The sequence below is a fragment of the Ochotona curzoniae genome, unplaced genomic scaffold (genome assembly GCF_017591425.1).
Source record: "Ochotona curzoniae isolate NIBS_2020 unplaced genomic scaffold, NIBS_Ocur_1.0 scaffold_1037, whole genome shotgun sequence".
Taxonomy (NCBI): domain Eukaryota; kingdom Metazoa; phylum Chordata; class Mammalia; order Lagomorpha; family Ochotonidae; genus Ochotona; species Ochotona curzoniae.
Genome location: NW_024467083.1, coordinates 2,585,142 through 2,611,736, shown reverse-complemented (window position 1 = coordinate 2,611,736; position 26,595 = coordinate 2,585,142). Strand labels below are relative to the sequence as shown.

The 26,595-nt window shown below is 44.7% G+C and overlaps 1 protein-coding gene and 1 non-coding gene across 5 annotated transcripts in view; both read right to left on the bottom strand.

Annotated features, from left to right (window-relative positions):
* Positions 1-6,864: 6,864 nt before the first annotated feature.
* Positions 6,865-6,933, bottom strand: LOC121168908. The gene has a single exon (XR_005885774.1). It is a non-coding gene; the product is annotated as a small nucleolar RNA SNORD62 (small nucleolar RNA).
* A 9,670-nt stretch (positions 6,934-16,603) lies between these two features.
* The window catches only part of LRRC8D (leucine rich repeat containing 8 VRAC subunit D), a 127,017-nt gene continuing 117,025 nt past the window's right edge, over positions 16,604-26,595 (bottom strand). For all 4 annotated transcript variants that reach the window (XM_040998318.1, XM_040998320.1, XM_040998319.1 and 1 more), the window contains one exon: positions 16,604-19,582. In XM_040998318.1, the coding sequence (XP_040854252.1) occupies positions 17,004-19,580 (2,577 nt within the window). In that variant the 5' untranslated portion in view covers positions 19,581-19,582 and the 3' untranslated portion in view covers positions 16,604-17,003. The remainder of the gene's footprint in view (positions 19,583-26,595) is intronic.

Sequence of the window (26,595 nt, the reverse complement as noted above, 5' to 3'; positions counted from 1 at the left end):
TCCTTGAAAACAAAAAACAAACGAAAGAAAACAAAAAAAGTCTGAATGGCTGCTACTTTGCTCTCTGCTGTTCCCCTCTTAGGCACCGAACTCCTGAGAGCCCTTTCCAGTGTGCCCAGACTTTTGGCACCAAAGCCTGCTCCATTTTCCCCATGCCTCAGGAGAGGAAGGGCTTCCAGTTGCTGCTGTCTTTCCTCCAGTGCAGAGATGAGCACCTTGGGCTTCTCTCAGGGCTCCTGTGCCCAGCCTGCAGCTAACTTGGAAGCAGGAAGAATGTGGGCTGGGTCAGCCATGGGGTACAGTGCCTTTCGGGCAGGGAATGTTAATCGCCAGTGAAATTCCCTTCTGGTTTACTCCAAGACCACCTCTCCCCAAGGTCCTTAAGACTTTTCTTCCCAAGGTAGTGGGGGCCAGGAGCACAGGAGTCAAGTGTTTTTTCAGGCTATTAAGATGTTCACTTAATCCTGTTATTAAAATCCTGGCATGATTATGGTATAAAGGACTTCTATGTTTCCTTCCTCAAACTATTTCCTCATAAAAGTCCCTCAATCTTTCTACTCTAGAATCTGCGGGTACCCAGATCTCTCCCTCGACAGAGTGGGAGTGAGGAAGGACATTATTTATCCTTCCACAGCAGCAAATAGACATCGACATTTGCATACAGAATTAGTGAGAAAATTGTAGATGTGGGACTGTGATTGACAACATGTTTTTAAGAAACTCATGTCTTGGGCCCGGCGCCATAGCATAGTGGTTAAAGTCCTCGCCTTGCACGTGCCAGGATCCCATATGGTCGCCAGTTCTAATCCCGGCAGCCCTGCTTCCCATGCAGCTCCCTGCTTGTGGCCTGGGAAAGCAGTTGAGGACTGCCCAAAGCCTTGGGACCCTGTACCTGCATGGGAGACCTGGGGGAAGAGCTCCAGGCTCCTGGCTTCAGATTGGCGCAGCTCCAGCCGTTATGATCATTGGGGAGTGAACCATTCGATAGAAGATCTTCCTTTCTGTCTCTCCTCCTCTCTGTATATCTGCCTTTCCAATAAAAAAATAAAAAATCTTAAAAAAAAAAAAAAGAAAAGAAAAGAAACTGATGTCTTCAGGCCTGATGTGATAGCCTAGTGGCTAAAGTCCTCGTCTTGCACACACCGGGATCCCATATGGGCATCAGTTCTAATCCCAACAGCCCCACTTCCCATCCAGCTCCCTATTTGTGGCCTGGGAAAGCAGTTGAGGATGGCCCAAAACCTTGGGACCCTCACCCACGTGGGAGACCTGGAAGAGGTTCCTGGCTCCTGGCTCCTGGCTCTAGATCGGTGTAGCTCCAGCCATTGCAACCACCTGGGGAGTGAATCAATGGACAGAAGATCTTCCTCTCTGTCTCTTTTCCTCTGTATATCTGACTTTCCAAAAATAACTAACTAAATAAATAAATCTTTAAAAAAAATCTGTCTTAAATTTAAAAAGAAAGAGTCTTAAAGAAGATAAGCCTTAATGCCTAGGGTAAAGGCTTCTTCCAGTTCAGAACCTGTAAGATGAAAGGAACCAATCTTTCTGTCAGACTCTCAGAATTTGATGTAATTCCATTCATGTCTACTGAATGTTTGCTATGTGCAGTATGTGATGGTAAGAATGCAATCTTGTATCATTTAGGAGAAAAATTCCCATGGTTCCCATGAACTTGCTTTGAGAAATAATATGCGAGAACAAAGGTTGCCACAAAGACTATCTTTGTGTCATGCCAACTTAAAAGTAAAAAAAGAAAACTTTTTTTTTTTTTTCCCCAAAATGATTATCCTAAGACCCTGAGCCCTTCCAGGGAGTCTCATGAGAAAAATCACTGAAGTTCATAAGTTTATGGAAAAGCATTCCAAATTCTTTCTGTTGTTCATTTCAATAGTGAGTTCACTTAACCTTGACACCGACAAAGACACTTCATTAAGAGAAAACAACTTTGAAAGGGGAAAGAACCTGAGAAATAATTCAACCTTAACCATCCTTCTAAGTGAAATATGAACATGTAATCACTGCCAGAAAAATGTGTTGGAGGCACAACTGGAAATTAATGTAACTTTTTCTTAAATCCTTTCAAGTGACAGAAATCATTCATGGAAGTGAAAAAGGGAGGAATGTGTGAGGAAGAAGTGCTAGTTCACCAGCGGAGCTTCAGAAATACCCTAACTTTCCACTCCGTCCTGTTCTAGGAAACCATCTACTCCTCGTCCGTATCCTCCAGAGGAAAATTCCAGGCATAGGCAAGTGAATTTGTATTACAATAAAAAGCACAACTTTCCAGAATATTTCCATCACTTATCGAGAAAGCTGCTTTTTAAATAGATGATATTATTATCATATATTTTCTAAATTTTGATGCATCTGCTTTTCTGTGTTCACTTTAGTGGCAGATTGTAAATGAACTTTGCATCAGCATGCGCACAAACTGATGCTTTTTTCAAATTTTTATTGCAAAGTCAGATATACAGAGAGAAGGAGAGACAGAGAGAAAGATCTTCCATCCGCTGATTCACTCCCCAAGTGAGCACAATGGCCGGTACTGCACCGGAAGCCAGGAGCTCCCCCCGGGTCTCCCACGCAGGTGCAGGGTCCCAAGGCTTGGGGCTGTCCTCCACCACTTATCCAGGCCACAAGCAGGGAGCTGGATGGGAAGTGGGGATGTCGGGATTAGAACCGGCGACCATATGGGATCTCGGCACGTTCAAGATGAGGACCTTAGCCGCTAGGCCACGGCGCCAAACCCAAACAGATGCTTTTGAATCAGCTCATTTTACTGATTTTGCTTCTTCTAGTTATTGAAAACACACGTTGATGGCACTTCTTGTGTAATGTTCTTATTTACTTAGGTATCCTCTGTTGGTTCATCCCTACAAATGCCTGTAAAGGCCAGGTGCTGCGGTCGGACAGAAGCTGGAGCTGGGAACTTAACCCAGGTCTGGGACATGGGCAGCAGGGAATCTGAGCCATCAGCACCGCTCCAGGATATGTGTTAGCAGGAACCTGGGACTGGAAGCAGAGCCAGGACTCAACCTCAGGCTCTCTCATGTGTGATGTGAATCTTGTAAATGCTATCATAAGTGCTTGACCAAATACTGTCCTGACCTGCTACTCTTTGACCAAAACATGAATCGACATCGCTGCTTTCTTCTACACGCTCCTTTATCCAATGCATTCATTTATTAATCCTGTTGACGATGTAACCTACTCAAAACCAAAGCTTTGGTTTCTTTCCATCTCTTTTGTTACTATCTTAATCCAAGCCAGCAACATCTTGCACAAGAACTACAACTCTGGTTTCCTAAAATCAATTCTCCTTCCATTTTTGCTCCCCTGACATCCACTGAGTGATTGTCAAGATCTCAAGTTTAACTGGGCTACTCTGCAATCCATTGAAATCATCTCATGTCCACCTTCTCATTAAAAATGAAAGGAGGGCCCGGTGGCATGGCTTAGCGGCTAAAGTCCTCGCCTTGAATGCACCAGGATCCCATATGGGCAGCGGTTCTAATCTCGGCAGCTCCACTTCCCATCCAGCTCCCTGCTTGTGGCCTGGGAAAGCAGTCGAGGACAGCCCAAAGCTTTGGGACCCTGCACCCGTGTGGGAGACCCGGAAGAAGTTCCTGGTTCCCGGCTTCGGATTGGCTCAGCACCGGCCGTTGTGGTCAGTGAATCATCGGAATGAAGATCTTCCTCTCTGTCTCTGTATATCTGACTTTGTAATAAAAATAAATAAATAAATCTTTATTAAAAAAAGAAAGGAAATTTCATTCCAAGACCTATGAGCTCCACATGATTTTGAATATTCTTAGTGCTCATTCACTATTGTCAGTCTCCATTATACTGTCCTTCTGCAACCCACAAATTGAATATTTCATCATGCTGGCTTCAAAGTTATTCTCCCTTCAATTTAGAATATGGCCCATGGACTAAGCATCATAAGCATTACCTGTAACCTTAAAAAAACCATTTATTTAATTTTATTGGAAAGTCAGAATTACAGAGAAGAGGAGAGACAGAAAGGAAGATCTTCTGTCCCATGATTCACTCCCTGAGGAGCCGCAATGACTGGAGCTGAGCCAATCTGAAGCCAGGAGTCTGCAACTTCTTCTGGGTCTCCCACTGGGGTGCAGGGTCCATCCAGCTTCACTCTAACAAGCCTGAGAAGGCAGTGGAAAGTGGCCCAAGGAGCTGGGTTCCTGCCGCCCACAGGGGAGACCCACACCGAATTTCAGGCTTCTGACTTCAGCCTGACCCAGCCTTCCTCCAAGTCAAAAATCAAAGCACTGGGGTTGGTGATAGGGGCTTTGAAACTAAAGGCTCCATCGGGAATTTGGGTGTTCCAAGGAGTCTAATCACTGTGCCAAATGTCTGCCTCTTAAGCAACTTTTCTTACAGGGGTCAAATCTTGTCTCCACTTTCCAATCATCAAACCACAATTTGAATGCACTGAATTGAGTATGTGTTCCCCTCTGGTATCCTTTCCTTATGCTATTAAGACTAGCTCATTGACCAGGCCCTCAGATCAAGTGGCTGTGAGGGGATTGTTCTCTGCAATCCATGCTCAGGCCAAGGTTTTTCCAGCTCAAAGCACCCTGACAGCCTAAGTTAAGCACTGAGCTTTAAGGTCTAAGAGACGGCACAGAATAATTCAGGGTCCTGGTACGTCTACCTTCCGGGATTTGATCACTGCGGATCGTTACGATCTTCAGCGTTTGGCCTCCTCGGGGAGCTATCAGAGAACAGAATGCTTCCTCTTTTTTTTGTTTTTGTTTCCTGTGGCAGGAAGCCTGTTTGTTAACCAAACCTAGACAAAAACCCTGGCACAGTACGTCCAGTGGCATGCCATCTGGGAAGTGGCAGGACGGCTGGAAGAAAGTCTATGATAGAAAGTCAGAAACTCATTTCTTATCACCTGTGTGACGCTGGGCGAGCTGCGTCCCTGTCCAGGTCTCGGTTTCCCATCGATAAGGTGGGACAGTGATCCTCTCTGTCTAGTGGAGTTGTTATGAAAAGCAAAATGAGATTTTTATGGGAAAATGGTTTTCAACAGTAAAAGCATATCCAAACTTGTATTGTTAAGCAGTCTGAAAAAATAGTTTCAAATTAACACATTGTAATATTTTACATACATGTTTGTTTTCATGGTTCCCAGTTCATAACTCCCTCCCAAGGCAAGCCAGAGAAACTACAACTTCTCTTCACCAAGGGAGGTCACAGGACCCGTAATCTTGTCCCGTCTTTCTTAGAGCCGCACAAAAATTCTCTGACCCGCCACGTCTGTCATTCCAGAGGGGGATGATTCTATGTTCCAAGGAAAGGAATGCTGTGCAGAGAGGCCAAGAAGAATCTGAGCAGTCCTGTAGCACCAGATAAAACTCAGTGCCCACATTTCTAAACACTTTTCCATGCCACGAACCCAAGAGGACAGGGTTCAGAAAGCTTCGAGGCAACTCCACAGATGCAGGTGCCTGCAGGGTTGTGAGTCTGAACGGACCTGGAAGGTCGGCACTTCTTCCCCATCATTACCCTGAGCATTGCTGCCTCTGTATCCTTGGCAATGATCTTGATAATAAACCGGCAAGTGTAAGGAAATGTTTCTGGGGGCTCTGGGGGCTGCTCAAGGAAATTTTTTTTTAATTTATTTTTTTTTAAAGTTTATTTATTTTTTTATTGGAAAGGCACATATACAGAGAGGAGGAGAGACAGAGAGGAAGATCTTCCGTCCGATGATTCACTCCCCAAGTGAGTGCAACGGCTGGTGCTGAGCCGATCCGAAGCCAGGAACCAGGAGCTCTTCCAGGTCTCCCACATGGACGCAGGGTCCCAAGGCTTTGGGCCATCGTCGACTGCCTTCGCAGCCACAAGCAGGGAGCTGGCTGGGAAGCAGGGCCGCCGGGACCAGAACCGGCGTCCATATGGGATCCTGGCGCATTCAAGGCAAGGACTTTAACCACTACGCTATGGCGCCGGGCCCTGCTCAAGGAAACTAATCAAACCCAAAGACAGGGAACCCCAGTTTCAAGCTGATCAATCAAAAGCACAGAAAATATTCACTACTGCATTGAAAGGCAGGGCTGAGCAGATGTTTAGCATAGTGATGAAGATGTCCTCACTTCACATCAGAGCTCCTGGGTTTCAGGCTCAGCTCTGCTCCTGATTCCACCTTTCCAGAATGAGCACCCTGGAAGGCAGTGGGTGAGGATTCCACATGCGTGACTTGGATTTGAGTTCCTAGCTCCTGGATTTGACAGCATTTTTACCTCTCAAATAGATTTCTTGAGAAATTTAAAGCAGGGTGGTGGGCAGGGGCTGGGGAGATATTCTTTGGGGACTGAATCTTCAATGTGTGGGACTCGAGAGTCTCTCCAAGTAGAAGGTGTCAGAATTGAACTGAATGAGAGGACATCACAAACTGGGCTCAGGGGCTGCAGAACTGCTTGCTTGCTCAGTGGATGGGAAAAACAGCACACTTCTGCTATGAGAAACGACCTGTGGGGTGCATGTTTGGTGCAGCAACTGAGATGCTGCTGAGGACATTTCCATTTTATATTGGAGTGCTTGGGTTTGAGTCATGGCTCCACTTTCCGTTCCAGCTTCCTGCAGATATGTACTTTGGGAGTCAGCAAGTGATGGCTCAAACATTTGGAGTACTGCCACATAAAGGAGCCCTGTGTTGAGTTCTAGGCTTCTCTGGCTCTGCGGCATTTGGATGTAAGCCAGCAGATCTCTTTATCTTTCAAGTTAATAACATACATTTTAAAAATTAAAAAGGAGTGATCTGTGTTGTGAACACAGCCGAAGGAACTGAGTTGGAATTAGGGGATTATTTTCTGGTATATCTTCATATATATTCACTCACTTAACAGATGTGATTGAGTCCACGGAGGAGTATCAGAAGGATCTATTGGAATCACATTATTGTGAAGGGTGTTCCTCTTAAAAGATTCTTTCTTGCTTCCTGCATGCAAGAAAAACACTAAATACTCTATCCTGCAATTAGGAGTTCCTTAAGTGATTTCAGCTTGAAACAATCAATATGAAAATTTGGCATATTTTCTGTAAACTGCCTCAACAGGAACCAGCCTGGAATTCTCACTGGTTTTACCAAAATAGAGAAAACCTAAAAAAAAAAAAAAAACAACAACAACAAACAAAGAACCATATTATTAAGCTTCTACTATAGGTCTAGTTTTATTCTAGGCAAAGAAGATAAGTCAATGATTGAAAACAGGTAACAATTTCTATAAATGTAGACTTTATAATTTATTAGTTAAGGATAAAAACTGCTGGAACAAAGAGGGAGTAGCAAATTAATACTCTTTATTGATTTATTTTATCGATTTGAAAGGCAGACTGTTTTGCTCCCCAAATGTCCACAATAGCTGGGAGTAAGCCAGACCTAAGCCAGAAGCCAGGAATTTGTGTCCCCAAAGGGACATGATGCCACATGCCTGCCCCTGAGTTACAAGTTTCAATAGGTGTGTGCTTTCAGCAGCCTAAGACTTCAGCATTTCTGCTTTTGAAGTTTTTCATACCAGTGTGAGAACCTGGGGTCGGACTGCAGGAGAATGAGGTGCCCTGTGAGTCAGTCAGCCTAGCCAGCAGCAGGCCGTTGGTCCCAGCAAGGCCTGGGTGACCCCAGGCAACCCATTTGGCTCCAAGAATTGGTAAAAACAATAAATGTGTGTTTTTCATTTTATTTTTCAAATATTTATTTATTTTTGTTGGGAAAGTAGATTTACAGAGAGGAGAGACAGAAAGATCTTCCATCTGCTGATTTGCTTCCCAAATGGCTGTAACAGCTGGAGCTGAGCAGATCCAAAGTCAGGAGCCAGGAGCTTCTTTTAGCTCTTCCACATAGGTGCAGGGTTCCAAGGCTTTGAGCCATCCATCTACTGCTTTCCCAGGCCACAAGCAGGGAGCTGGATAGGAAATGGAAGAGCTGGGACACAAATTGGTTCTCAAATGGGATCCTGGTGCTTGCCAATTGAGCCATCACACTGGGTCCTTTCTTCTCGTTTCTTTTTCCTTCCCTTGTCTTTCTTTCTTTCTTTTTAAAGATTTATTTTATTTTATTCTTATTGGAAAGGCAGAAGTAGAGAGAGGAGAGACACATAAAAACCTTCCATCAGCTGATTCACTTCCCAAATGGCTGCAACAGCTGGAGCTGAGCCAATCCAAACTCAAGAGTTTCTTCCAGGTCTCCCAGTGGGGGTACAGGGTCCCAAGGCTTTTGGGCCATCCTCCACTGCTTTCCTAGCCACAGCAAGGAGCTAGATGAGATGTGGATCAGCCAGGGCACAAACTGGAGCCCATATGGGCTGTTGGCACTTGCAGGTAGAGGAAATTGGCAATTGGTCTGTTGCACTGGCCCTCAAGAGAGTGTTTTTCAAGACAAGGCTGAAGAAAAATTCAAGATGTGATAAACAATAGCTCAAAGAAGGAAGCTATTACAGAGAGAGGGTTTGTGTTTTACCCCAAAAATCACATGTTGGAGCCCTACCCCACAGTGGGGCTACAGTTAGAACTGAGGCCCTCCAGGATGTTGTAAGGTCACATGGTATCCTAAGGATGGGAGCTTGAAGGAATTAGTCCTGTCCAGATGTGCTGTGCTGTCTCCCACCTGAACATCCCTGGAACACACAAAGGAAAGGACACAGCAACGAGGTAGGTGACTGCAAGCCAGAAGACTCCCTCAGAACCAATCAGCCAGCACTTTGAGCTGGGACTTTTAACCCCAGAAACTGTGAGGCCATGCAATTCTGTCGAAGCCTCCCAGGCTGCAGTGTTTTGCCATGGCAGCCTGGGCTGACCAATTGAGAAGCCAGGCACATAACTCAGGGAGAGCAGTCTAGGTGAGTAGCTGGTGCAGAAGTCCTGAGGTACATGCAGGCTGGCGTGTTGAGATATTGGGGCCCAGTAAAGGGAAGCCAGAGAGATGAGGCTGTGTACAAAATTGGCAGGCCATTTCAAGATAGCCTGCAACTCTGTGTTAAGCCAAGACAAGTTTTGAGGAGTGGGACGATGTTGTTTTGAAAGGACATGCATTTCTGTCATATTTGACTTTTATGTAATGATGAACACATGTTACTTTAGTTTTGTAATCAGGAAATAAAACATCCAAGCACTTAGAAGTCTACAAAGGAATAAGCAAACAAGTACACATTGTATCCTTTAATTCCAACACGTGGATACAGAAGAAAGGGGTTTGGAGAAAGACAAATAAGAGGGTAGAGGAAGAGCTTGCAGCCAGTGTGAAGTGCACGTGCTTCTGGTCCAGCACTCTGCTCTGGGATTCTTCAAGAGTGTAGATCCTTGTATTCTTGGTACTTCACTCCCACTCTCAACTGCATCTCTGCAGAAAGGTGCCTGTCAGGAGATGGCTCAGAGGGAGGGAAGAACAGGAAGCAAGCACAGAAGCCCTGCCCGCTGAGAATCAAGGTCATGGCCACCTGATTTGCCCCAGCACTTAGCATATTGCCTGGTTTACATGGGGTAGGAATACTTCAAACGGTACTTCTTTAAGTACTGAGAGAACTGGTTGGTCAGTTTCCTTCAGTTTTTTTACTCAACCACTTTCAAGTTCCTGTCTCCCATTTCTTTGTTGAGACAGCTGTTCTCAACATAGTTGTATATAAGGCAACAAAAGTTTGATATATTCAAGCCCTTCTTAAGTTTGTTTCTAGTTTTAGAAAGTGTAACAAATTGAGCTGAAATATGCAAATAAGGTCATACCTGCAAATATATGTCATCAGGGCTTATATCCATGACTCGGGAGTGTTAGAGTTCAAGATGCAATGACAGGGGCTGGCACCATGGCTGCTTTGTTTCCAATCTAGTTCCCTGCTAACAAGCCTAGGAAAGCAGCAAAGGATGGCCTACTGCTGTGGCCTTTGCCACTCCCAGCGGGAGACCCAGATGGAATTCCAGGCTGCTGACTTTGGACCGGCCCATCCTGGCTGCTGCAGCTATTTGGCAACAGGGAGGAAGCTGCAAACCTGTGGTGGAAGATCTCCCTCTTTCTCTGTCTCTCCCTTTCTGTCGCTCTACTTTTTAACTAAAACTAACTAACTAACTAACTAACTAATCTTTAAGAAATTGCAACCCTTTAGTTGCCTTACGAATTACAATGTAAAAGCTCTATTCATTTTTCCTCCTTTCTGAGGGACAAAGGAATGGAGGACTAGTTAAACATAACGAATAACGGCCAGGATGGGTAACAAAGTGTGCTTTGCTGTAACTAATGGCTACATGTCCTAAACACTGTGTATAAGCTACTTTTGTTCTGGTTCCAAAGAAGCTAACCTTGATGAATAGAAGGGAAGATTATTTTTGTTCTGCTAAGAACCATCCCCTTAGTCCTATTCTGTAAATGTGGAATTTTATGCATCAGTTATGTTAAGATAGGACACGAACATATGCAATATTTGAAATGAATTCTTCAAAGGCAGCAAATGGCTAACTCTCTGTGGTCCTAAACATGACTTTGCATCTTCTTACACAGATTAAAAAGCTTGGGCTCTGTGAGTCCTAGCAATCAGTCTTAATACAACTTTCAAATTAACCAAAGAAAAATACAAAACATTGGTCAACCCAGCAACAAATCCCTTTCCCATGTACGACTAAAGCAGGGAATTTTCCTTATCGAAGACCTAGTAAATTAGCCTCAGACAGAGTTTCTAACAGCTATGTTTTTGGAAGTTTCTCCTTGGGTCTTCTGCCAGAGGAATCACTTAAACTGACCCAAGTTTAGAGAACTACTTAAAAACCATCGTAAGCAAGCAAAGAGGGTTCTTAATGTGACGAAGTCCGGTTACTATAATTTGCTACGTAAAAATAAACAAATTAATAGATGCAGTAATAACTGCTTGTTAGACATTAATTCACTAATGACTTATCTTTGTTTTAGAGGAGAGAAAGACACAATTAGCTCTTGGGCAGTGTAATTTCTTTAGCTGTAGTGTTATCTTACATTTGTATAGCCTCCTTTTCCAGGTTTATTTTTAACATTGCCCAAATCTTTTTGAAATATTGATGAACACCACTCCAGTGGGGTAAGTACTCAACATGCTCTGAATGATCCTAAGCACTCCACGTGTGCTAGCTCATGTCCTCTACACAGCTATGCAGCCAGCAGAGTCACACTGCCCTAACTCCACCGCACAGATGAGGAAGTGAAGGCACATTCCCAGCACTAACTTGCCTTTAAAGAGGCAGTCCCAGTGGCCTAACCCCTCACCCTCATCCTGGGCAGCTTCTCGGTTGCAGTGACAAAGAGCAGGCATTTGAAACTGCTGGCAACAGACTCTGTTGTTACAGAGGGAGTTAAGTCTCAGGCCAAGAAAGTGAATTTAACTCCAGGTCATTCGGAGAATTTTAGCAACTAAGAACTCTGTATGACTGGTTAACAGTGCTTCCCGTAATCTTCTGAAAAGCCATTGCAACAGGTCCTAACTCAACAGCAATCGAGCACATGTTATTTGGTTCAGGTTTAGCCCTGGCTAGAGGAAGAACTGAGGCCGTACTTAGAATGTGTCATTGGGCTAATTTTATTCTGTAAATAATAGAATAGCTGTTTATAATATTTTAAAACATTCCCAGCCCTTTCCTGGCTTCCTCTGAGTTCTTTCTTCGCCTCTGGCAGACTTTCTTGGTCAGTACTGACTCTAATTTTAGTCCTGGTGAATGAGAAACTTCTTCTGCTGGAAGGATTGCATGAGTTGGGTTATCCTGCAAAAGCTCTCCTCATACTTCTATAAGAGGTTGATGATCTAAGATACACAAATGGTTCTCAACTGTAACTGAGATTTGGGCTAAAATTCACAAGAAGGAGGAAGTAAGACTGAGAAAGTTAAACACACTAGAGGCTTTGAAATGCAAGACTGGACAGGGTAAGTATGCACCCGAGTGGTAAGGCTGTGAGTTCTTTTCACTTAATGCTTTCCCCATTCTAAGCAGCTTCTATGTGAAACTGGGTTCTTCCTCCCTACAGAGCACAGACACCTGAGTGTCGTCCTGGCCCAGATGTAAGGGAACAGTGACCATCAGCAGAAGGAGATCCAGAGAAAACAGAAGGTCAGGATGAAGTAAGCTGCTTGGGTCACAGGCTGAGAACCCATGATGGAAATGCCATGCTAGAAGAAAAGTCATATCTTCCCTGTGGGCCCCGCACAGATTCCAGGGTCTTCCTGCTTCTGGCTCTCTGGCTCTATTGAGTGTCACTTTCCAGCACAGGCGGAACAGCATCAGAAAGGCAGGACTGAACTTTTCTGATTTTTGAGTAAGTGACCATGAGCACAGATAGCCATTTGGAGAGCAAGTATCACTACACAGTCTGAGGTGGATTGCCCTTACATGACTGTCTGGAGACCAGCAGAGGAAACAAGTCATAACCCAAAGGACAGATGCCGGGACATACCAAAAACTTTTCGTTAACGCTAAAGAACGAAGGAAAATCCTAGCTCAAGGCATGTTTATGTAACCAGATGTCAACACAGATTTCAAAACATCTTGGTGACTTGCTGACAGAGCAGCCGTCATCTGCTGTGTTGTTCAGGGGAAGAGCACAAGCATTGTCTATAGGCACGGCTGAGTTGAGACCAGCATATGCTGCTATCCACACGGGACCCGAGACAAGTTACCCAGAGTCACACAGTTCGCTCATCTAAATGGGGATCCTGCCTAGCTGTTAGTGGCCTTGTGAGGCTTAAAAGACATGAGAGATCTATATTTCCTGATTTAGTAATGTTCCTGTCTCCAGTCAGCTTGGCAATCTTGAACAGACTAACTTCCCAGTTTCTTTATCTTCCCAGACTAACTTCCCAGTTTCTTTATTAAAACCAGGATAATTCACATCTCTCCAGTCTTTTGTGATGAGTGAATCAAGTGCCCATTGGGTACAGAATGGGCACTATCGTAATTGCTATTTTCATTATCCAGTTTACTGCCTAATGCCTCCTCTGCCTTTAAGAGCAGAAACCTGAAATTGCATATTCCCCTAAAGGAGAGTAGAGACTTAGAACTGCTAAGTGCAAGGTGTAGGCTTGAATGTGTCAGCTACTTCTCAGCCAAAGATGAAAATGCTGTCTTCAGCTGAACTTCCTGCCCACTTGGATGATGAATTAATACCCACTGTTACTATGTGCTGTTTATCTCCAGGGAGTGCTAGGCACTGTGCTGACACAATCTTTTCTACTTCCTGGGGAAGAGGCGATTCTGAGTGATTTAATCACCAAGCCAGAAGATGAACGGTTATCACCAGTGTGGTAACCAGATGTTTCCACTCCAACTACAGCCGATAGACTATGCAGGCCTAAGTGCTAGGAAATATTTGGGTTCCACCCTTGGAGATACATCTTGAAGTTTTCCATCCAGGCAGAATATCACTTAAATGTATATATTGAGCTATGTGCTGTGGGGCCACTGCTTACAGGGTTTCACTGGCAGATTCAGAATATGTACTTCTTCACGCTGTTTATGCAGTATACCTGTGTGAGTCGTTTGGATAGGTCTTCCTCTGACTCTAACAAAGCTTTATATTACATTACAGATTTGTTCATTTTTATTTGAAAGTCAGAGTTACAGAGAGAGGAAGAAACACAAAGAAAAAGATCTTCACTGATTTCTTTCCAAATGGTTTCTTTCCCAAATGACCACAATGGCCAGAGTTGAACTAGTCCAAAGCCAGGAGTCAGGAGTTTCTTCAAGGTCTCCCACATGGGTGTAGAGGCCCAAGGACTTAAATCATCCTCTGCTGCTTTCCCAGGCCATTCTCTTGGAACTGAAGCAGAAATGGGGCAACCAGAGCTTGAACTTGCTGCCTGTAAATACAGGATGCCAGCATCACAGGTGAAAGATTAGCCCGTCGAGGCACCATGCTGGCCCTTCAGCCAATTTTCATGCTGAACTATTTGGCAGATTCCCAGGAGGCTCTCAGAAAAGGATTGAAATGGTAGTCATATATAGTTGCTTGAGCTTTCAGCAGCTAAAACAACCGCAGCCCAAAGGTTAAACAATGGAGTGGAGCTACCTTGGCACATGCAGGGTGTTGATGGGTGAAGGAGTTAGCAACGTGTCTCTCGTCAGCAGTTAGTTGTAGGACCTTCAACACCTCACCTTTATCACCACCTTGTCAAAGAGTGAGCTCTGATAATGTGATATCATCTTTTCCTGTGATTGCTATGCTGACATGAATGGCATGACTATCAAATGTGAGTGTGGAAATTGGCATGAATCACAAGCACCAACAAAAATCCTAATTCCTCTCCAACAAGATCAGGGGGCTCATGGGAGAGTCAGAACCCAGTGGTGGTAGAAACAGCAGTCACTAGGACCAGTGAGCCAGGGATCCTGCCCTTTTGCCCTTAAAAAAGGAAGACACTTCACTGAGATGCATACATTAAATATATATGGCTTGTTATATACCAATCATATTTCAACAGTGATTTTAAAAGGGAAGACAAGCTTCCTGGTCTATAAAGCAAAGACCCTAAGACCTAGCCTATTTGTTCCATAATTGAGCTGGTATGGCCTCCTTCACAAAATGCTGTACCCATTGAAGGGATAGCATTATTAAGCAGGGGGAAGAGTGCCCTATGTGGCTGGTGAGCAGCCAAGTTCACCACTCCCCAGCCACTTACACATTGTTGGAAACCCTCTATAGCACGACAGTGGTCCACTGTGTTTTTTATTTCCATAATCTGTATTTATCTTTCTCTTGGGTTCAAAACTGCAGCTAGACAGGGGCCATGACTACTTCCCAAACCAATTCCCCAATTCCTTGTGCTAGCTAGGCCCAGGACAGGTACAGCTTCAGTGCAAGCAAATATGTTAATGAATGCTGAGAACTGGCACATGCCTACAAAGAATCTGTACCAAAAATTTACCACAGTCCTCTGCTTTCCTGAACTTGAGATTTTATATGCCAAGTCTCCTAATTCATGAAATGGTTAGGATGCTAGAGTTGGGCCAGTTTTCTTTTTACTGAGTTATTTAAAAGAATAAGAAAGAGAAAAGGAAAGAGGGAAAGAGAAAAAAAAAAGTCTTTTAATGCTGTTTCACTCTTTAGATGATTGCAACAACTAAGACGGGACCATGACAAAGCCAGAATTTCTCCCGGGTCTCCCATGTGGGTGACATGAGGCCCAAACACTTAGGCCATCTTCTGCGGCTTTTCCCAAGGACATTAGTTGGCAGCTGGATCAGAACTGGAGCAGCCAGAACACAAAGCAGCAGCTATAGGAATGCCAGTGTCACATGCAGTAGCTTAACCTGCTTTATCATCACAATGCTGGCCCCTAGGGGCGGTTCTTAATATGGTGACAGTAGCTGCAGTCTTCCTTGTTATTAATTTAATCAGACAGCACACAGACAGGAGATCTTCCATTTGCTGGTTCACTTCTCAAATGAATGAAACCGCTGGGGCTGGGCCAGGCTAAAGCCTGTGCAGAGAATCATCACCTACTGCTTCCCAAGGAATACACTGATAGGAAGATGGAATAGAGCAGATGTAAGCATCCCAAGGGGCATCTTTATTGCTTCACCAAATGCCACCCCTCCCTTCCACTGGTGACAATACTTCTCATGATTTTTACAGGTTTTACAGCAGGCAAAGACTCACCTCCCTTGGCTTTAGAAGTACCTCCAGAATAAAGAAAAGCAAGCAAATGAGACATGTCTCTTCAAAGGGACAGGAGGATGCTCATTTCTCCCTGAGTGTAGCTGTGAAGGGTCAGGACATCACTTGTCATCTAGAGTGCCAAGTCATTCTCCTTCGGAAGGAATGTTCTTGTCAAAGGCCTAGGAAACACCTGCCAACTCTACCTAAACAAGTGTCAAGGATTTTTTTTCCTCCCAGAGATTGATTCAGACATTTTGCAAATTAGATAAGAAAGAAAACCATAATCTGAAAAGTATATTCTGCCAGGATTTTCCTGGACATTGGCCCTCCCAGCTGTAGACAAACACAGGAAATACAGCTTGTCATGAAAATAAATAGGGAAAGTCAAGAATTTTCCAACTCATTCAATCATAAGGCTTATTTCTTCTCCTTACATTTCCTCTGTCACCACCACCACCTAAACACCATGAAAAGATCAAGAAATTAAATAATTCTTGCTTTTTTTCTTCTATTAAAAGTTTTTTTTTTTTAATAATTCTTGCTTTGATGCTGTGTTATCTTCCACACAGTGATATGGAAACATTATGTAATCATTAAGTTACTGAAGTCTCATGTTGGTTTAATTATACAATGTAAAAAAATTCTATTTATCAGTAACCCTAACTTAATGGTAGAAAAATGATCACAACTCCAGACTATGGGGAAAACTATGATTAAGGGATGTATTGTTTATTTTTCGAGCTTTTATTCTTTAAAATGGGACAAAAGATCCCTACAACCTATAGAATGGGATTCTCTGAAGCAGTTGTACGTGTCACAAGAAGTGCTTATTTGAGGTATTTTAAATGAAAACAGGAATTAATACTTCAACAAAAATAAATCTACAAGCTTGGATCTGACGTGATAGTGGTCTGAGTTAAAATTAATATTGTTCCAATAAAGCAGAGTAAATCAAGACACCTCAAAGAGGCGGCCTAGTAAGAAAATGTCAATTTAATCATTTACTTTAGCAGGCAAGCAATTTGTAAACATTCAGTAGCGGCAGCATCCAAGTTACAAACAATTTAAAAAGAACCAAGATTAGTGATTATAACTGTTTCTTCCCTTTCCCCAAGAGGAAAAAAAAAAAAAAGAGAGAGAGAGAGAGAGAAAGAGAAAGGGAAAAAAAAAAAGGTTTGAAAATGAATGACTTAAACACTACACACACTGAACAATCAAATGCGTCCCCTATCAATCAGCCTTCTATGCATCCTCTCGGTTTTATTTAAAAAGATGTACCTACTCCTAAAATGCATTATCTTGCAATAACTTGTACGTGAGCATCTGCAATCTAGGAAGTTGCTCCTGCGCATGGATGTACACGTATTATCTCAGTTTAGATCCCATTTGCAAAGGGAACATTTATGTCTTGATTCAATGCTTCTTTGACTTCGAGTGGCAGGGTGTCAAAAAGGTGATCTTCTACAACAAGCCCGCTTTTCTTGAGCATCCGACACTGGCCCAGCTGGGCTGGCAGGCGGTCTAAGCAGTTCCCCTTCAGCTCTAGCTGAGTGAGCTGGGAGAGCTGCCCAATTTTTTCTGGGAGGGAGGAGATGCAGTTCTGCCCCAGATTCAAAGTCCTCAACTTCACGCATTTAAACAACTGTTTGGGCAGGATGTCCACCTTGTTCCCTGTGACATGCAAATGCTGCAGGTTCTGAAGCAATCCTATTTCTATCGGAATTGTGGAAATGTTGTTGTAGCTAACATCTAAGCATCTTAGTTTCTGTAAACTGAATACTGCTGCTGGTAAGGACTCAAGCTTGTTGTTAGAGAAATAAAGCGACTCTAAGTTTTTGACGTGAGTAATGGAGGGAGGAATGGTAACGATTTTGTTATGCCATAATTTTAAACAAGTCAGTCGTTTTAAATGCTGGAAACTGATGATCTCCTCAATTGTGCGGATGTTATTGGATTTTAAATCCAGTTCCTGTAAGTTAGAGAGGCTGAAGATCGCATGTGGAATTCTCTCTAGTTCACAGTTCTGGAGTTCAAGCTCAGCAACATTCATCATTTTCTTAAGGCTATTCAGTACCAAGAGTTTAGTGCCGTCATTATGAATGACTAACTTCGTAAGATGTGGGGCCACATCTGTAATGTTGGAGGGAACTTTGGTCAAATTGCTCTTCACATGGAGAATCTTCAGGTGCCGCAGCTCTCGGAGAGATTCGAGTCCTATCATCTTATTGTTTTCGGAGTTCAAATTGCCTATCAAGTACAGCTCTCGCAGGTTCTTGAGTAGATACACCCAGGCTGGAATCTCAGCCACGTCAGTGAACTTCACGTGAAGGCACCGCAAGTGATCGCGGAGAAAGCTGAAAGCAGTCTGTTCTACCTTTGCAGGGCAGTGGCAGAGGTGCAGCTCTTGGAGATTAGTCATTTGAGAGATCTTAGCAGGAATTTTAGCTTCTGGAATCAGTTCAAGTTTTAGCACATCCAGGTCTGTGAGGTCGAAGACAGCATCAGGCACACCTGACAGCATGAACAGGTGTAACTCCTGCTTGTCCTGGGCATTACGTGAGACATGCTGCCTGAGTTTCTCAAATGTCCACTCATGGTTCAGACTGATTTCCCTAAGTTTGTTTTCACTGACTTCTGATAAGAACACACCAAAACGCTTGGAATACAGCTGGTCATACTGGTCTACCATGTGCAGAAGGAATGCAAAGTCATTTTTTACATCAGGAATGTCACTAAAACTGCTCTCCTCTCTGACTTTTTCAAAAGAATATTCTTTCAGGGGTATCCTGAATAACCAAAAGAGTGTGTAGAGGCAAATGAAACCATAAACACAAATTATGGATATGTAGCTGATGAGAAGCTTTTTCAACATATAAGCCATGTTGTGGGTGCACTCAAAGACCTCATAGCCAGTCAGATGCTCAACTTTTGGCTTGCAGACATGTTCAAAGCTGATCGCATTGACAAAGTTGGCAGTATAGCAGAGAATGAAAATGAACTTGGCTGTTTTGATAACTGTCTGGACCACATAGAGCTTGTAGATTAAGTCACTGTCTTCCACATGGGCACGGAACTTCCTCACTTTCTCAAACAGAGCTTTGGCCTGTTCACCATCTTTCTTATCCAGAATGGTCATGCTGGGAACTTCGATCACAGGCTTCTCAGCTGAAAATTTAAAGCCTGTTTTGTTGATCATCGGGGTGCTGGCACTGGGGCTGCCTTCATCGCTGCTGGTAGACACATGCTTTGGTAGAGTCTGGGCACCCGTTATCCTCTGCTTGTTTTCCTCTGAGTCTTCACATGCTGTCTCAGACAGCGCTTTTGTAGTCCAAGGAGATTCAAAGCACTTTCCTAATATCGAAACAAAATGTTCTACTTTGGAGCATGTTTTGGGATATTTGAACCAAAAGTTGCTACTGACCATGAGAATAATAGTATGTATAAGAGCAAGGTATGGAAAGTACTTAGAATACCAGGGAAGGGCTAGATGGTAACACATCTGATTAATAAATACATATTGCTGAAAATCCAAGTTGGTTTTTCGGCCTGTTGGATCTTTCTTCTCTTTCTTTGCTTCCTGGTTTGGAAATGTAGAGTCTGTGTGAGGATATGTGGCTTTGAGAGGTATGTCAGGTGTCACAGCAGATGTGCCAAAGGAAGCGTCATCTGTCGTCTGCCCATCTTGGTCTTGGTTAGTGGCTGCTTCTGTCTTCGGGATGTCAGTGGTGATATCAGTATTTCCTGGTGGTACGTGTGTCTTCGCATTTATAGGAGATGGCAATACCGGCAAACAGACCACCTGATCTTTGGTAAGTTGCATGGTTCCCGCAAAGATGGCTACCATCAACATGACAACTGCCAGGTAATCCATAAAGACGTCCCACCATGGTTTCAGGATTCGGTAAGTTGGCTGAATGTCATTAAGTGAAGCAACTTCCGCAAGGGTAAACATTCCTGGAAAACAAGAGAACAAGGGACATTAAACATAGTTCTCGCAAATAGTACTTTTCTTTTTAATAGGATTTTTCTTTATTCTCCAAAATAGTTGTATTGGGTTCTACAGAATCCAGGATGTTTGTGTTGGAGGCTTGAGGAAGAAGTGAGTTTTGGAACTCATTGTGCTAAGAACATTGGTTACTTATCTTTTATGGCTTCATAAAACAACTGATCTCTTTGGCTCCAGCCCAACCCATCTTCCGGCATGTTATGGTTCTTGTGTTAAGATTCCTTTCAGCAAGCCAGTCTCTCTGTATCCAGTCCTTCCTATACATCATTTCCTTTACCTAGACATCCCACTCCCCATCACAAAGCTGTCAGGTTTCTGTACTCTCTTCCAGGAAGCCTTCTTCTCTGAATCCTTCCACAGGGTTCTGTTCTTTGGCTCAGTAAGCACCCATATCAGGTTTTTTACCTGTTTTATCCCCTACTATATTTGTCAGTTCCATAACAGGGACCATATCCATCTTTCTTCATTGGCCCATTATCTCCAGTACCTGAAGCCCAGTAGATATTCAGTAGAAGAATATGTGCGATCTTGATTTTCATCTTCGGCGTCACATAACTTTTCCTATCTCCATAAGGTATGGAGGGAACAGCAGCAGTCCATGATGTTCAAATGCCATGACAATGCAACTTGTGCCCCAGCAAGAATACAAACTTTATGCCTCAACATAAATAGAAAGGAGACTCAGCAGAGGAATGATGGGATTCAAGTAACCAACGCTATCCTTCGGCTGTCAAATCTTGAGTGCTATGTAAGCACTGTGTACTTGGGACAGGCTTTCTGGTGGAAGAAGAAGTGAAAAGGCGGTGGCAGGGAACAAAAAGGAGTTTTACAGCTTCACACAGGGTCACCAGCTTAGTCCCCCTTTCTCTAAGTGAGTGCCACAAGTGACAAGGCTAAATAACAGGATAACAGGCAACAACTCCGGCCTTGTGAGCTTTTCCAGCAAGTCACTGGCTCTATCACTCCCAGCAAGGGGCTCAGTCACACTCCCAGAACATTAACCCTTTACTCTTTCTGCTAATGCAAACACTACCGATGCTAGCACTACTACCTTTTCCCAGTCCTAGTCTGGAGCATCTGGTAGGCAGAGGCATCTTACTCACTTTATCTTTCTTTTTCTTTGCTTTCTCTTTTGATGATCTTTACATAGCTGATTAGGGCTCAATGGGTGAAAGGCTACAGGAAAGTCAGTAAGACCATTGTTTCCACATTCTCTTTTTTCCTTTCTGTATCTGGGGGAAAGGGAGAGACAAAGGGAGAAGCCACACCCAGCCTCCCATCCATCCCAGGTCCCTGACATGGGGCATGCTCTGAGGGCACTGCTCAAGTGGTTTCAATAGTTCAACTGTTCTGAATTGCTGCCAGTCTCGCCATTCCAAGCATGATGAATTCTCTTCAGAATTCACTGGCTGACTTAGTCCATCTTAGCATCTCCACTTGCCTAGATTTTCAATGCCAGCAGCGATTCCGTGGGCTAGTTGATCAATTGGTTCTGTCCTCTGTGTGGCACCAGGTATCCTCTGCAGGCTCCAATGTACTACCACCATATTCTCCATGTGCACCTGGATATGCTGTCCACTGCTCTGTCTGAGCCACTGAGGAGGCTCAGCTTTGACACATGGACTCCATGATCAGATCATGGAACCTGCACTTCTCTTCATGGTTGGGTTCTGAGTCCGGTACTTCGACTGGGGGGATCTCCAAAGAAACTTCATCTGAAGTGATCCCAGACCAAATTCTTGGGTGTACTTGCCAGCACAGGGTCCAGCACAGTCTGTTGCCCCATCAGCTTATGCAGATGGTGGTGGTTGTAATTGCTGGGTCAGTTCTGCCTACAGCCCCGTCTTGTACACAAACCAATGGGTGTTGGAGCCCATCTCAATCCAGCCCACCACACACTTGACCTCACAAACTAGTGGGACCTGCAGCCTAGTTGGGGTAACTCCCAATAACCCTCATCAGTCCCACCCCCCACCCTGGTTCCCATGCTTGCCAGTATGGACAGCAGACTGATCCACCCTGTCCCACATCCCATTCAGCTCTCACACCTGTCAATGTGCATTGAAGCCTAGTTCAACCCAACCAGCCCTACTATCCAGCCAACACACCTGCCAACAGGTGCCACTCTCTGTCTAGCCATGCCTGCCCAAGCCCTGGTTCTCATGCTCACCAAACACAGTAAACCCAGGAGGGAAGTACCCACTATTTCGCTACTGGGCCCACTCTCACTCCCAGATCATGCACTCTCCATATAGTTCTGCAGTTTGGCTTGACAGAATTAGCCCTCCCATGCCAGCATCTTCTAACTGATGCTACAGTAGAGCCCAACCAACCCACACCCACTCTGACTTACACTTGTACCAGTAAGAACAGTCAACCCAGCCTGGCTTTTCCCTGGTCCAGCTCACATGAGACCAACAGATATTGTAGTTCTGCCTGGTTTGGTCTGCCCCATCCCAATTAACGCTCTCCAGTGGGAATGGAGATCCAGCAGGGGAGTCCTCCACATCCTCCTACTAGCTTTGCCCCCTGCACTCCAGCTCTTGTGTGTGTTGGTTGGGTGCCATGACCTGGTCTGGCATGGCCTGCCTCACCTCAGCTTTTGCCAGTGGGTGCTGTAGGCTGGCCTGGCCCAGCCCACCCTTAACACCATCTCAGGTTGGTTAGGGTTACAGCCTAGTCCAGCCCAGAAGGCACACAGTCCAAGCCCTCATGTGTATTAGTGTGTGTTGTGACTGAACCTGGTTCAACCCACACTTTCTTCTGGTTCTTGCATTTGCCAGTAGGTTATGTGAACTGGCCCTGCCTGGTTTGCCCCCAACCAGGCCCTAATGTATGCCACTGGATACTGTTCTTTGGCTTGGTCTGGTCTGCTTTCTATCATGGTTCTTGCTTTCACCTGAATGGATTTTGTCCTGACAGATGAGCTTACCAGACTCCTCCATCAGAACCTCTCCCCAGTTCCAGATCTCTCACACACACACGGATGGGTCCATGGGCCAGACCTACTCAGTCCAACTCCTGACCTAGCAGGAACAATGGCCTTTCTTGACCAGCTTTCAACCCATTCTGGTTATTACTGTTCGGTGTTACAGTCCAGTCTAGCCTGGTCCACACACAGACCCAGCTCACATCCGGCTCAGCATGGGCAAAAACCTAGATCAGCCTGTCCTACATCTACTCTGGTCCTCATGAGCACCAGTGAGTGCTAGGGTCAAGCCTAGTCTGGCACACTCAGCCCCTGTTTATACTTGTGCCAAGGTATGCTGCAGCGTTAACCAGACCAGAATGCAGCTCCCATTCCCTCACCGTCTTACCAATGAGAACCACAACCCAGCCAGGTATCTCCTTAGCTGCCCAACTAGGTGTGTTCCCAGCTATAGATCTTGCATGTGCCAGTGGTTGCTCTGACCCAGCTTACCCCAAGTCCCACCACTTGCTGGAGGGTAGTGGAACCTGGCCCTGCTGCATCTGCTCCCATCCCAGTCTCATGCAATGTGGTAAGTGCGATAGCCTAGCTGAGTTTGACCTTTGCTCCAGCCTGATTTCTGCTCTTGCAGGTGAGGTAAGTTTCCTTCAGCCCTACCTAGCCGCCCCCCTTCCAAAACCAACCCACACACTAACCAACAGTTGAAGTTACCCTGCTCAAAGTGCCCAACACTCGGGCTGAAACACATGCTCACCAGCAGGAGCTGTGACCCCAGTAGGGGAGTTTCCCAGGTTCCCCCACTCAGCCCACTCCCTGACCCAGATCTCACATGCTCCAGCAGAAGCTATGCCCTTGCTCGGCATAGCCTGCCACTCCATCTTGGCCTTTGTATGAGTTGGAGGATGTCACAGCCCGGCCCAACTCACACCTGTTTTAGGATACACGTGTAGTTGCTGCAGCCAGGACCTACCAGGCTGTATACAGCTCCAGCAGCTGTGAGTGTCAGTGGGTTCCATGGTCACCCCTAGCTTAGCCCATTACCACCCCAACTCTTGTGCTAACTAGCGGGACTTGTATTTCCACAGGGTTGGCCACTTATCCCCCACAGAATCTACCTCCAGGCCTGATTCTCTTGTGTGCTGGTTAGTTTCATACCCTGCCTAATATGACCTGTCCCCTATGACATTCAATTAGGTACTGGGATGTAGCTTTGTTAGGCCCCCAGCCATAGCTTTTGTGTGGGGTGGTGTGTGGCAGTCATTGATGTTCTGCACTAACAAACCATCTCAGAACTCCCAAGTGGGCTGGTGAATCAGTCTGATTTAAACAGATCTTATGGACTCTCTCCTCTAAACCATCAGGTCTCAGTCCCCACGCTTGCCAGCAAGTTTAGTGACCTCACCACTGGGAGTCACATAGGATTCATTCCTCACCTACATGCACACTGCTTTTATCTCTAGGCAGTAACTACATACTCCAATACTCTAGAGCTCACCGCCAAGCAGCCAAGTCATCCACTGGTTCCACTTGGCATGCTCACCATCCAAAGCCCAGGATTCGCTCACCACATGGCAGTGGTGGCCAAGGCCAGATTTCTAAGCATTGAGTCTGACCTGGTTTAGGATCCCTCAGCAGTCACCATGCTGTTAAGAGCTCCCTTCACCCAACCCCATGGCCAAACACCCCCAGGCTCCTCCCGCTGCAAGGTGGTGGCGGCAGGGTGTAGCCAAGTAATTAATTCAGTTCCCTAAATTGCCTCATGGCGTACTTACCATGAGGTGAGAAATCTCCCAGGCCTGTGCATGCCCAGGACTTGCTCACCATGTGGCGATGGTGACCATGGTTAGAGTCCAAGCATTGAGTCCAATCTGGCTCAGGTGTGTCCTGCAGCCGCCACACTGCTGAGGGCTCCTTTCACCAACATACACACAAAACACCCACTCCCTATGCTCCTCCTGCTACCCTTAGTCATCTTTCTATTCACCATATCCCATTTCCCCACAAGGATCATAGTATACACTGATAATAGTACTAAAGACACTATTAGTAGATATTGTTTCTCATCTTCTATTCATATGTCAGAAACAGTGCTAGAAGTTCTACACTTGATACAGTTTTCTGCTGTCCCACAAAATACATTTAAAACTATTTATTTTTATTACCATTTTTGAAAGATAGAGTTAGAGGGAGTGAAGAGAGATCTTCCATCTGTTGGTAAACTCTCTAGATGGCTGCAATGGCCACAGCTGGGCTGGTCCAAAGCTGGGAAGCAGGACGTTCTTCTAGGTCTCACATATACGAGCAAGGGTTCAAGCTATTTGGCCATGCTTTACTTCCTAAGTATATTAGAGCAGGCATCTTCATCAGAAGTGAAGCAGCTGGGACTTGAACCTATGTCCATATGAGATGCTGGTGCTGCAGGCGGAGGCTTATCCTGCCATGGCATGGTGCTGCCCTCAGAGTATATTTTTGAAAATAGATGTATGGAAGTCTAGTATTTTGGGTGTTGTGAATTAAGAAAATGGCTCCATTTCCAAACTGCTCTATAATGCTATAAAGCTCATCAGAATTCCTAAAAATTCCATCAGATACAACTGAAGGCTAAGAAAATGTGGGAACAACTGGGATGCAAACACTGCTGGTTTCAGTGTGAGTTAGTCTAGCCACATTGGGAAATGTCTTGTACTGTTTATGAAAATCATATATGTGTATATTCCGAGAGCCAGAAATTCCATTGTTTAGTATATCTGTATGAGAACATACATGTTTACCAAAAGACATGAAAATAGAAGCTCCTGCCTAAAGGCATATAAAGTTGGCTCTCCAGCTCCCCAGCGACAGGAGTGGTCTGATCTTCCTGGAGCACATGGACCAAATTTATTATAGATAAGTGTGTGCAGAGGTAGCAATACGTGATGTACAAAAGCTCTGGCTGAAAAAAGCCAACTATTGCAGGGGGAACACAATCAGAACACTGCCTGGATTCCTTTTGCCCTTCACTAGGCTTTTCTTAGTTGCCAAAATATTGCTATTTATCTCTAATAGATGAAAAATTTAAGTTTTAGAAGTAAAAAGTAGAATCTGAATTTAAAATCCATCTAAGGCCAAAGCATGCATTCTTTTTCCCAGATAACACTGCCTGCTTTTCATTTATCATATTTGCAATGATTTAGTTTGCAAACTACTGTCCCATATGATCTAAATGAATTTTCACTGTAGCCAAATGATTGCCCTGAAACAGGAGAAACCTGAATGACCTCTCTGAGCTAGATGAGTGAAAGAGCTAACAGAATCTTTCAACTCCAAATCATCCACATTTGCTAGCTATATTGATTAAGTTAGCTGTCGAAGGAGGGACTTTGTCACTATTGTCCTTGGCCTTGAGGAGCTAGCACAATGAAATTATACAATCACCACTACCTAAAGGCAATCTTGGGTGGCATTCGTTCCCTCAGGATGCAAGAAAACTACCTGCCATATATGAGGATGAATGCTGAGATAATGTAACTCATTCTTACCCTCATGAGTTCCCAGTCTAGTGGAGAATAAGTGGTCACTGTGTAATAACAATACAGTAAAAAAACTGCTCTTGGTTAATGAGAAGTACCCAAGAGGACCAGGAACTGAATACTCAGTTCTGTACAACACTTCACAAGAGAGGGTTTTTTTTTTATAATATTTTTTTAAAGATTTATTTTATTTTTTTTTTATTGGAAAGGCGGATATACAGAGAGGAGAGACAGAGAGGAAGATCTTCCGTCCAACAATTCACTCCCCAAGTGAGCACAATGGCTGATGCCATGCCGGTCCAAAGCTAGGAGCCTCTTCTGGGTCTCCTGCGTGGGTGCAGGGTCCCAAAGCTTTGGGTCATCCTTGGCTGCTTTCCCGGGCCACAGGCGGGGAGCTGAAAGGGAAGCGGGGCTGCCAGGACTAGAACCAGCGCCCATATGGGATCCCGGGCGTGCAAGGCGAGGACCTTAACCACTGCGCCATTGCGCCGGGCCCAAGGGAAGGGGTTTTAAAACTAAGACA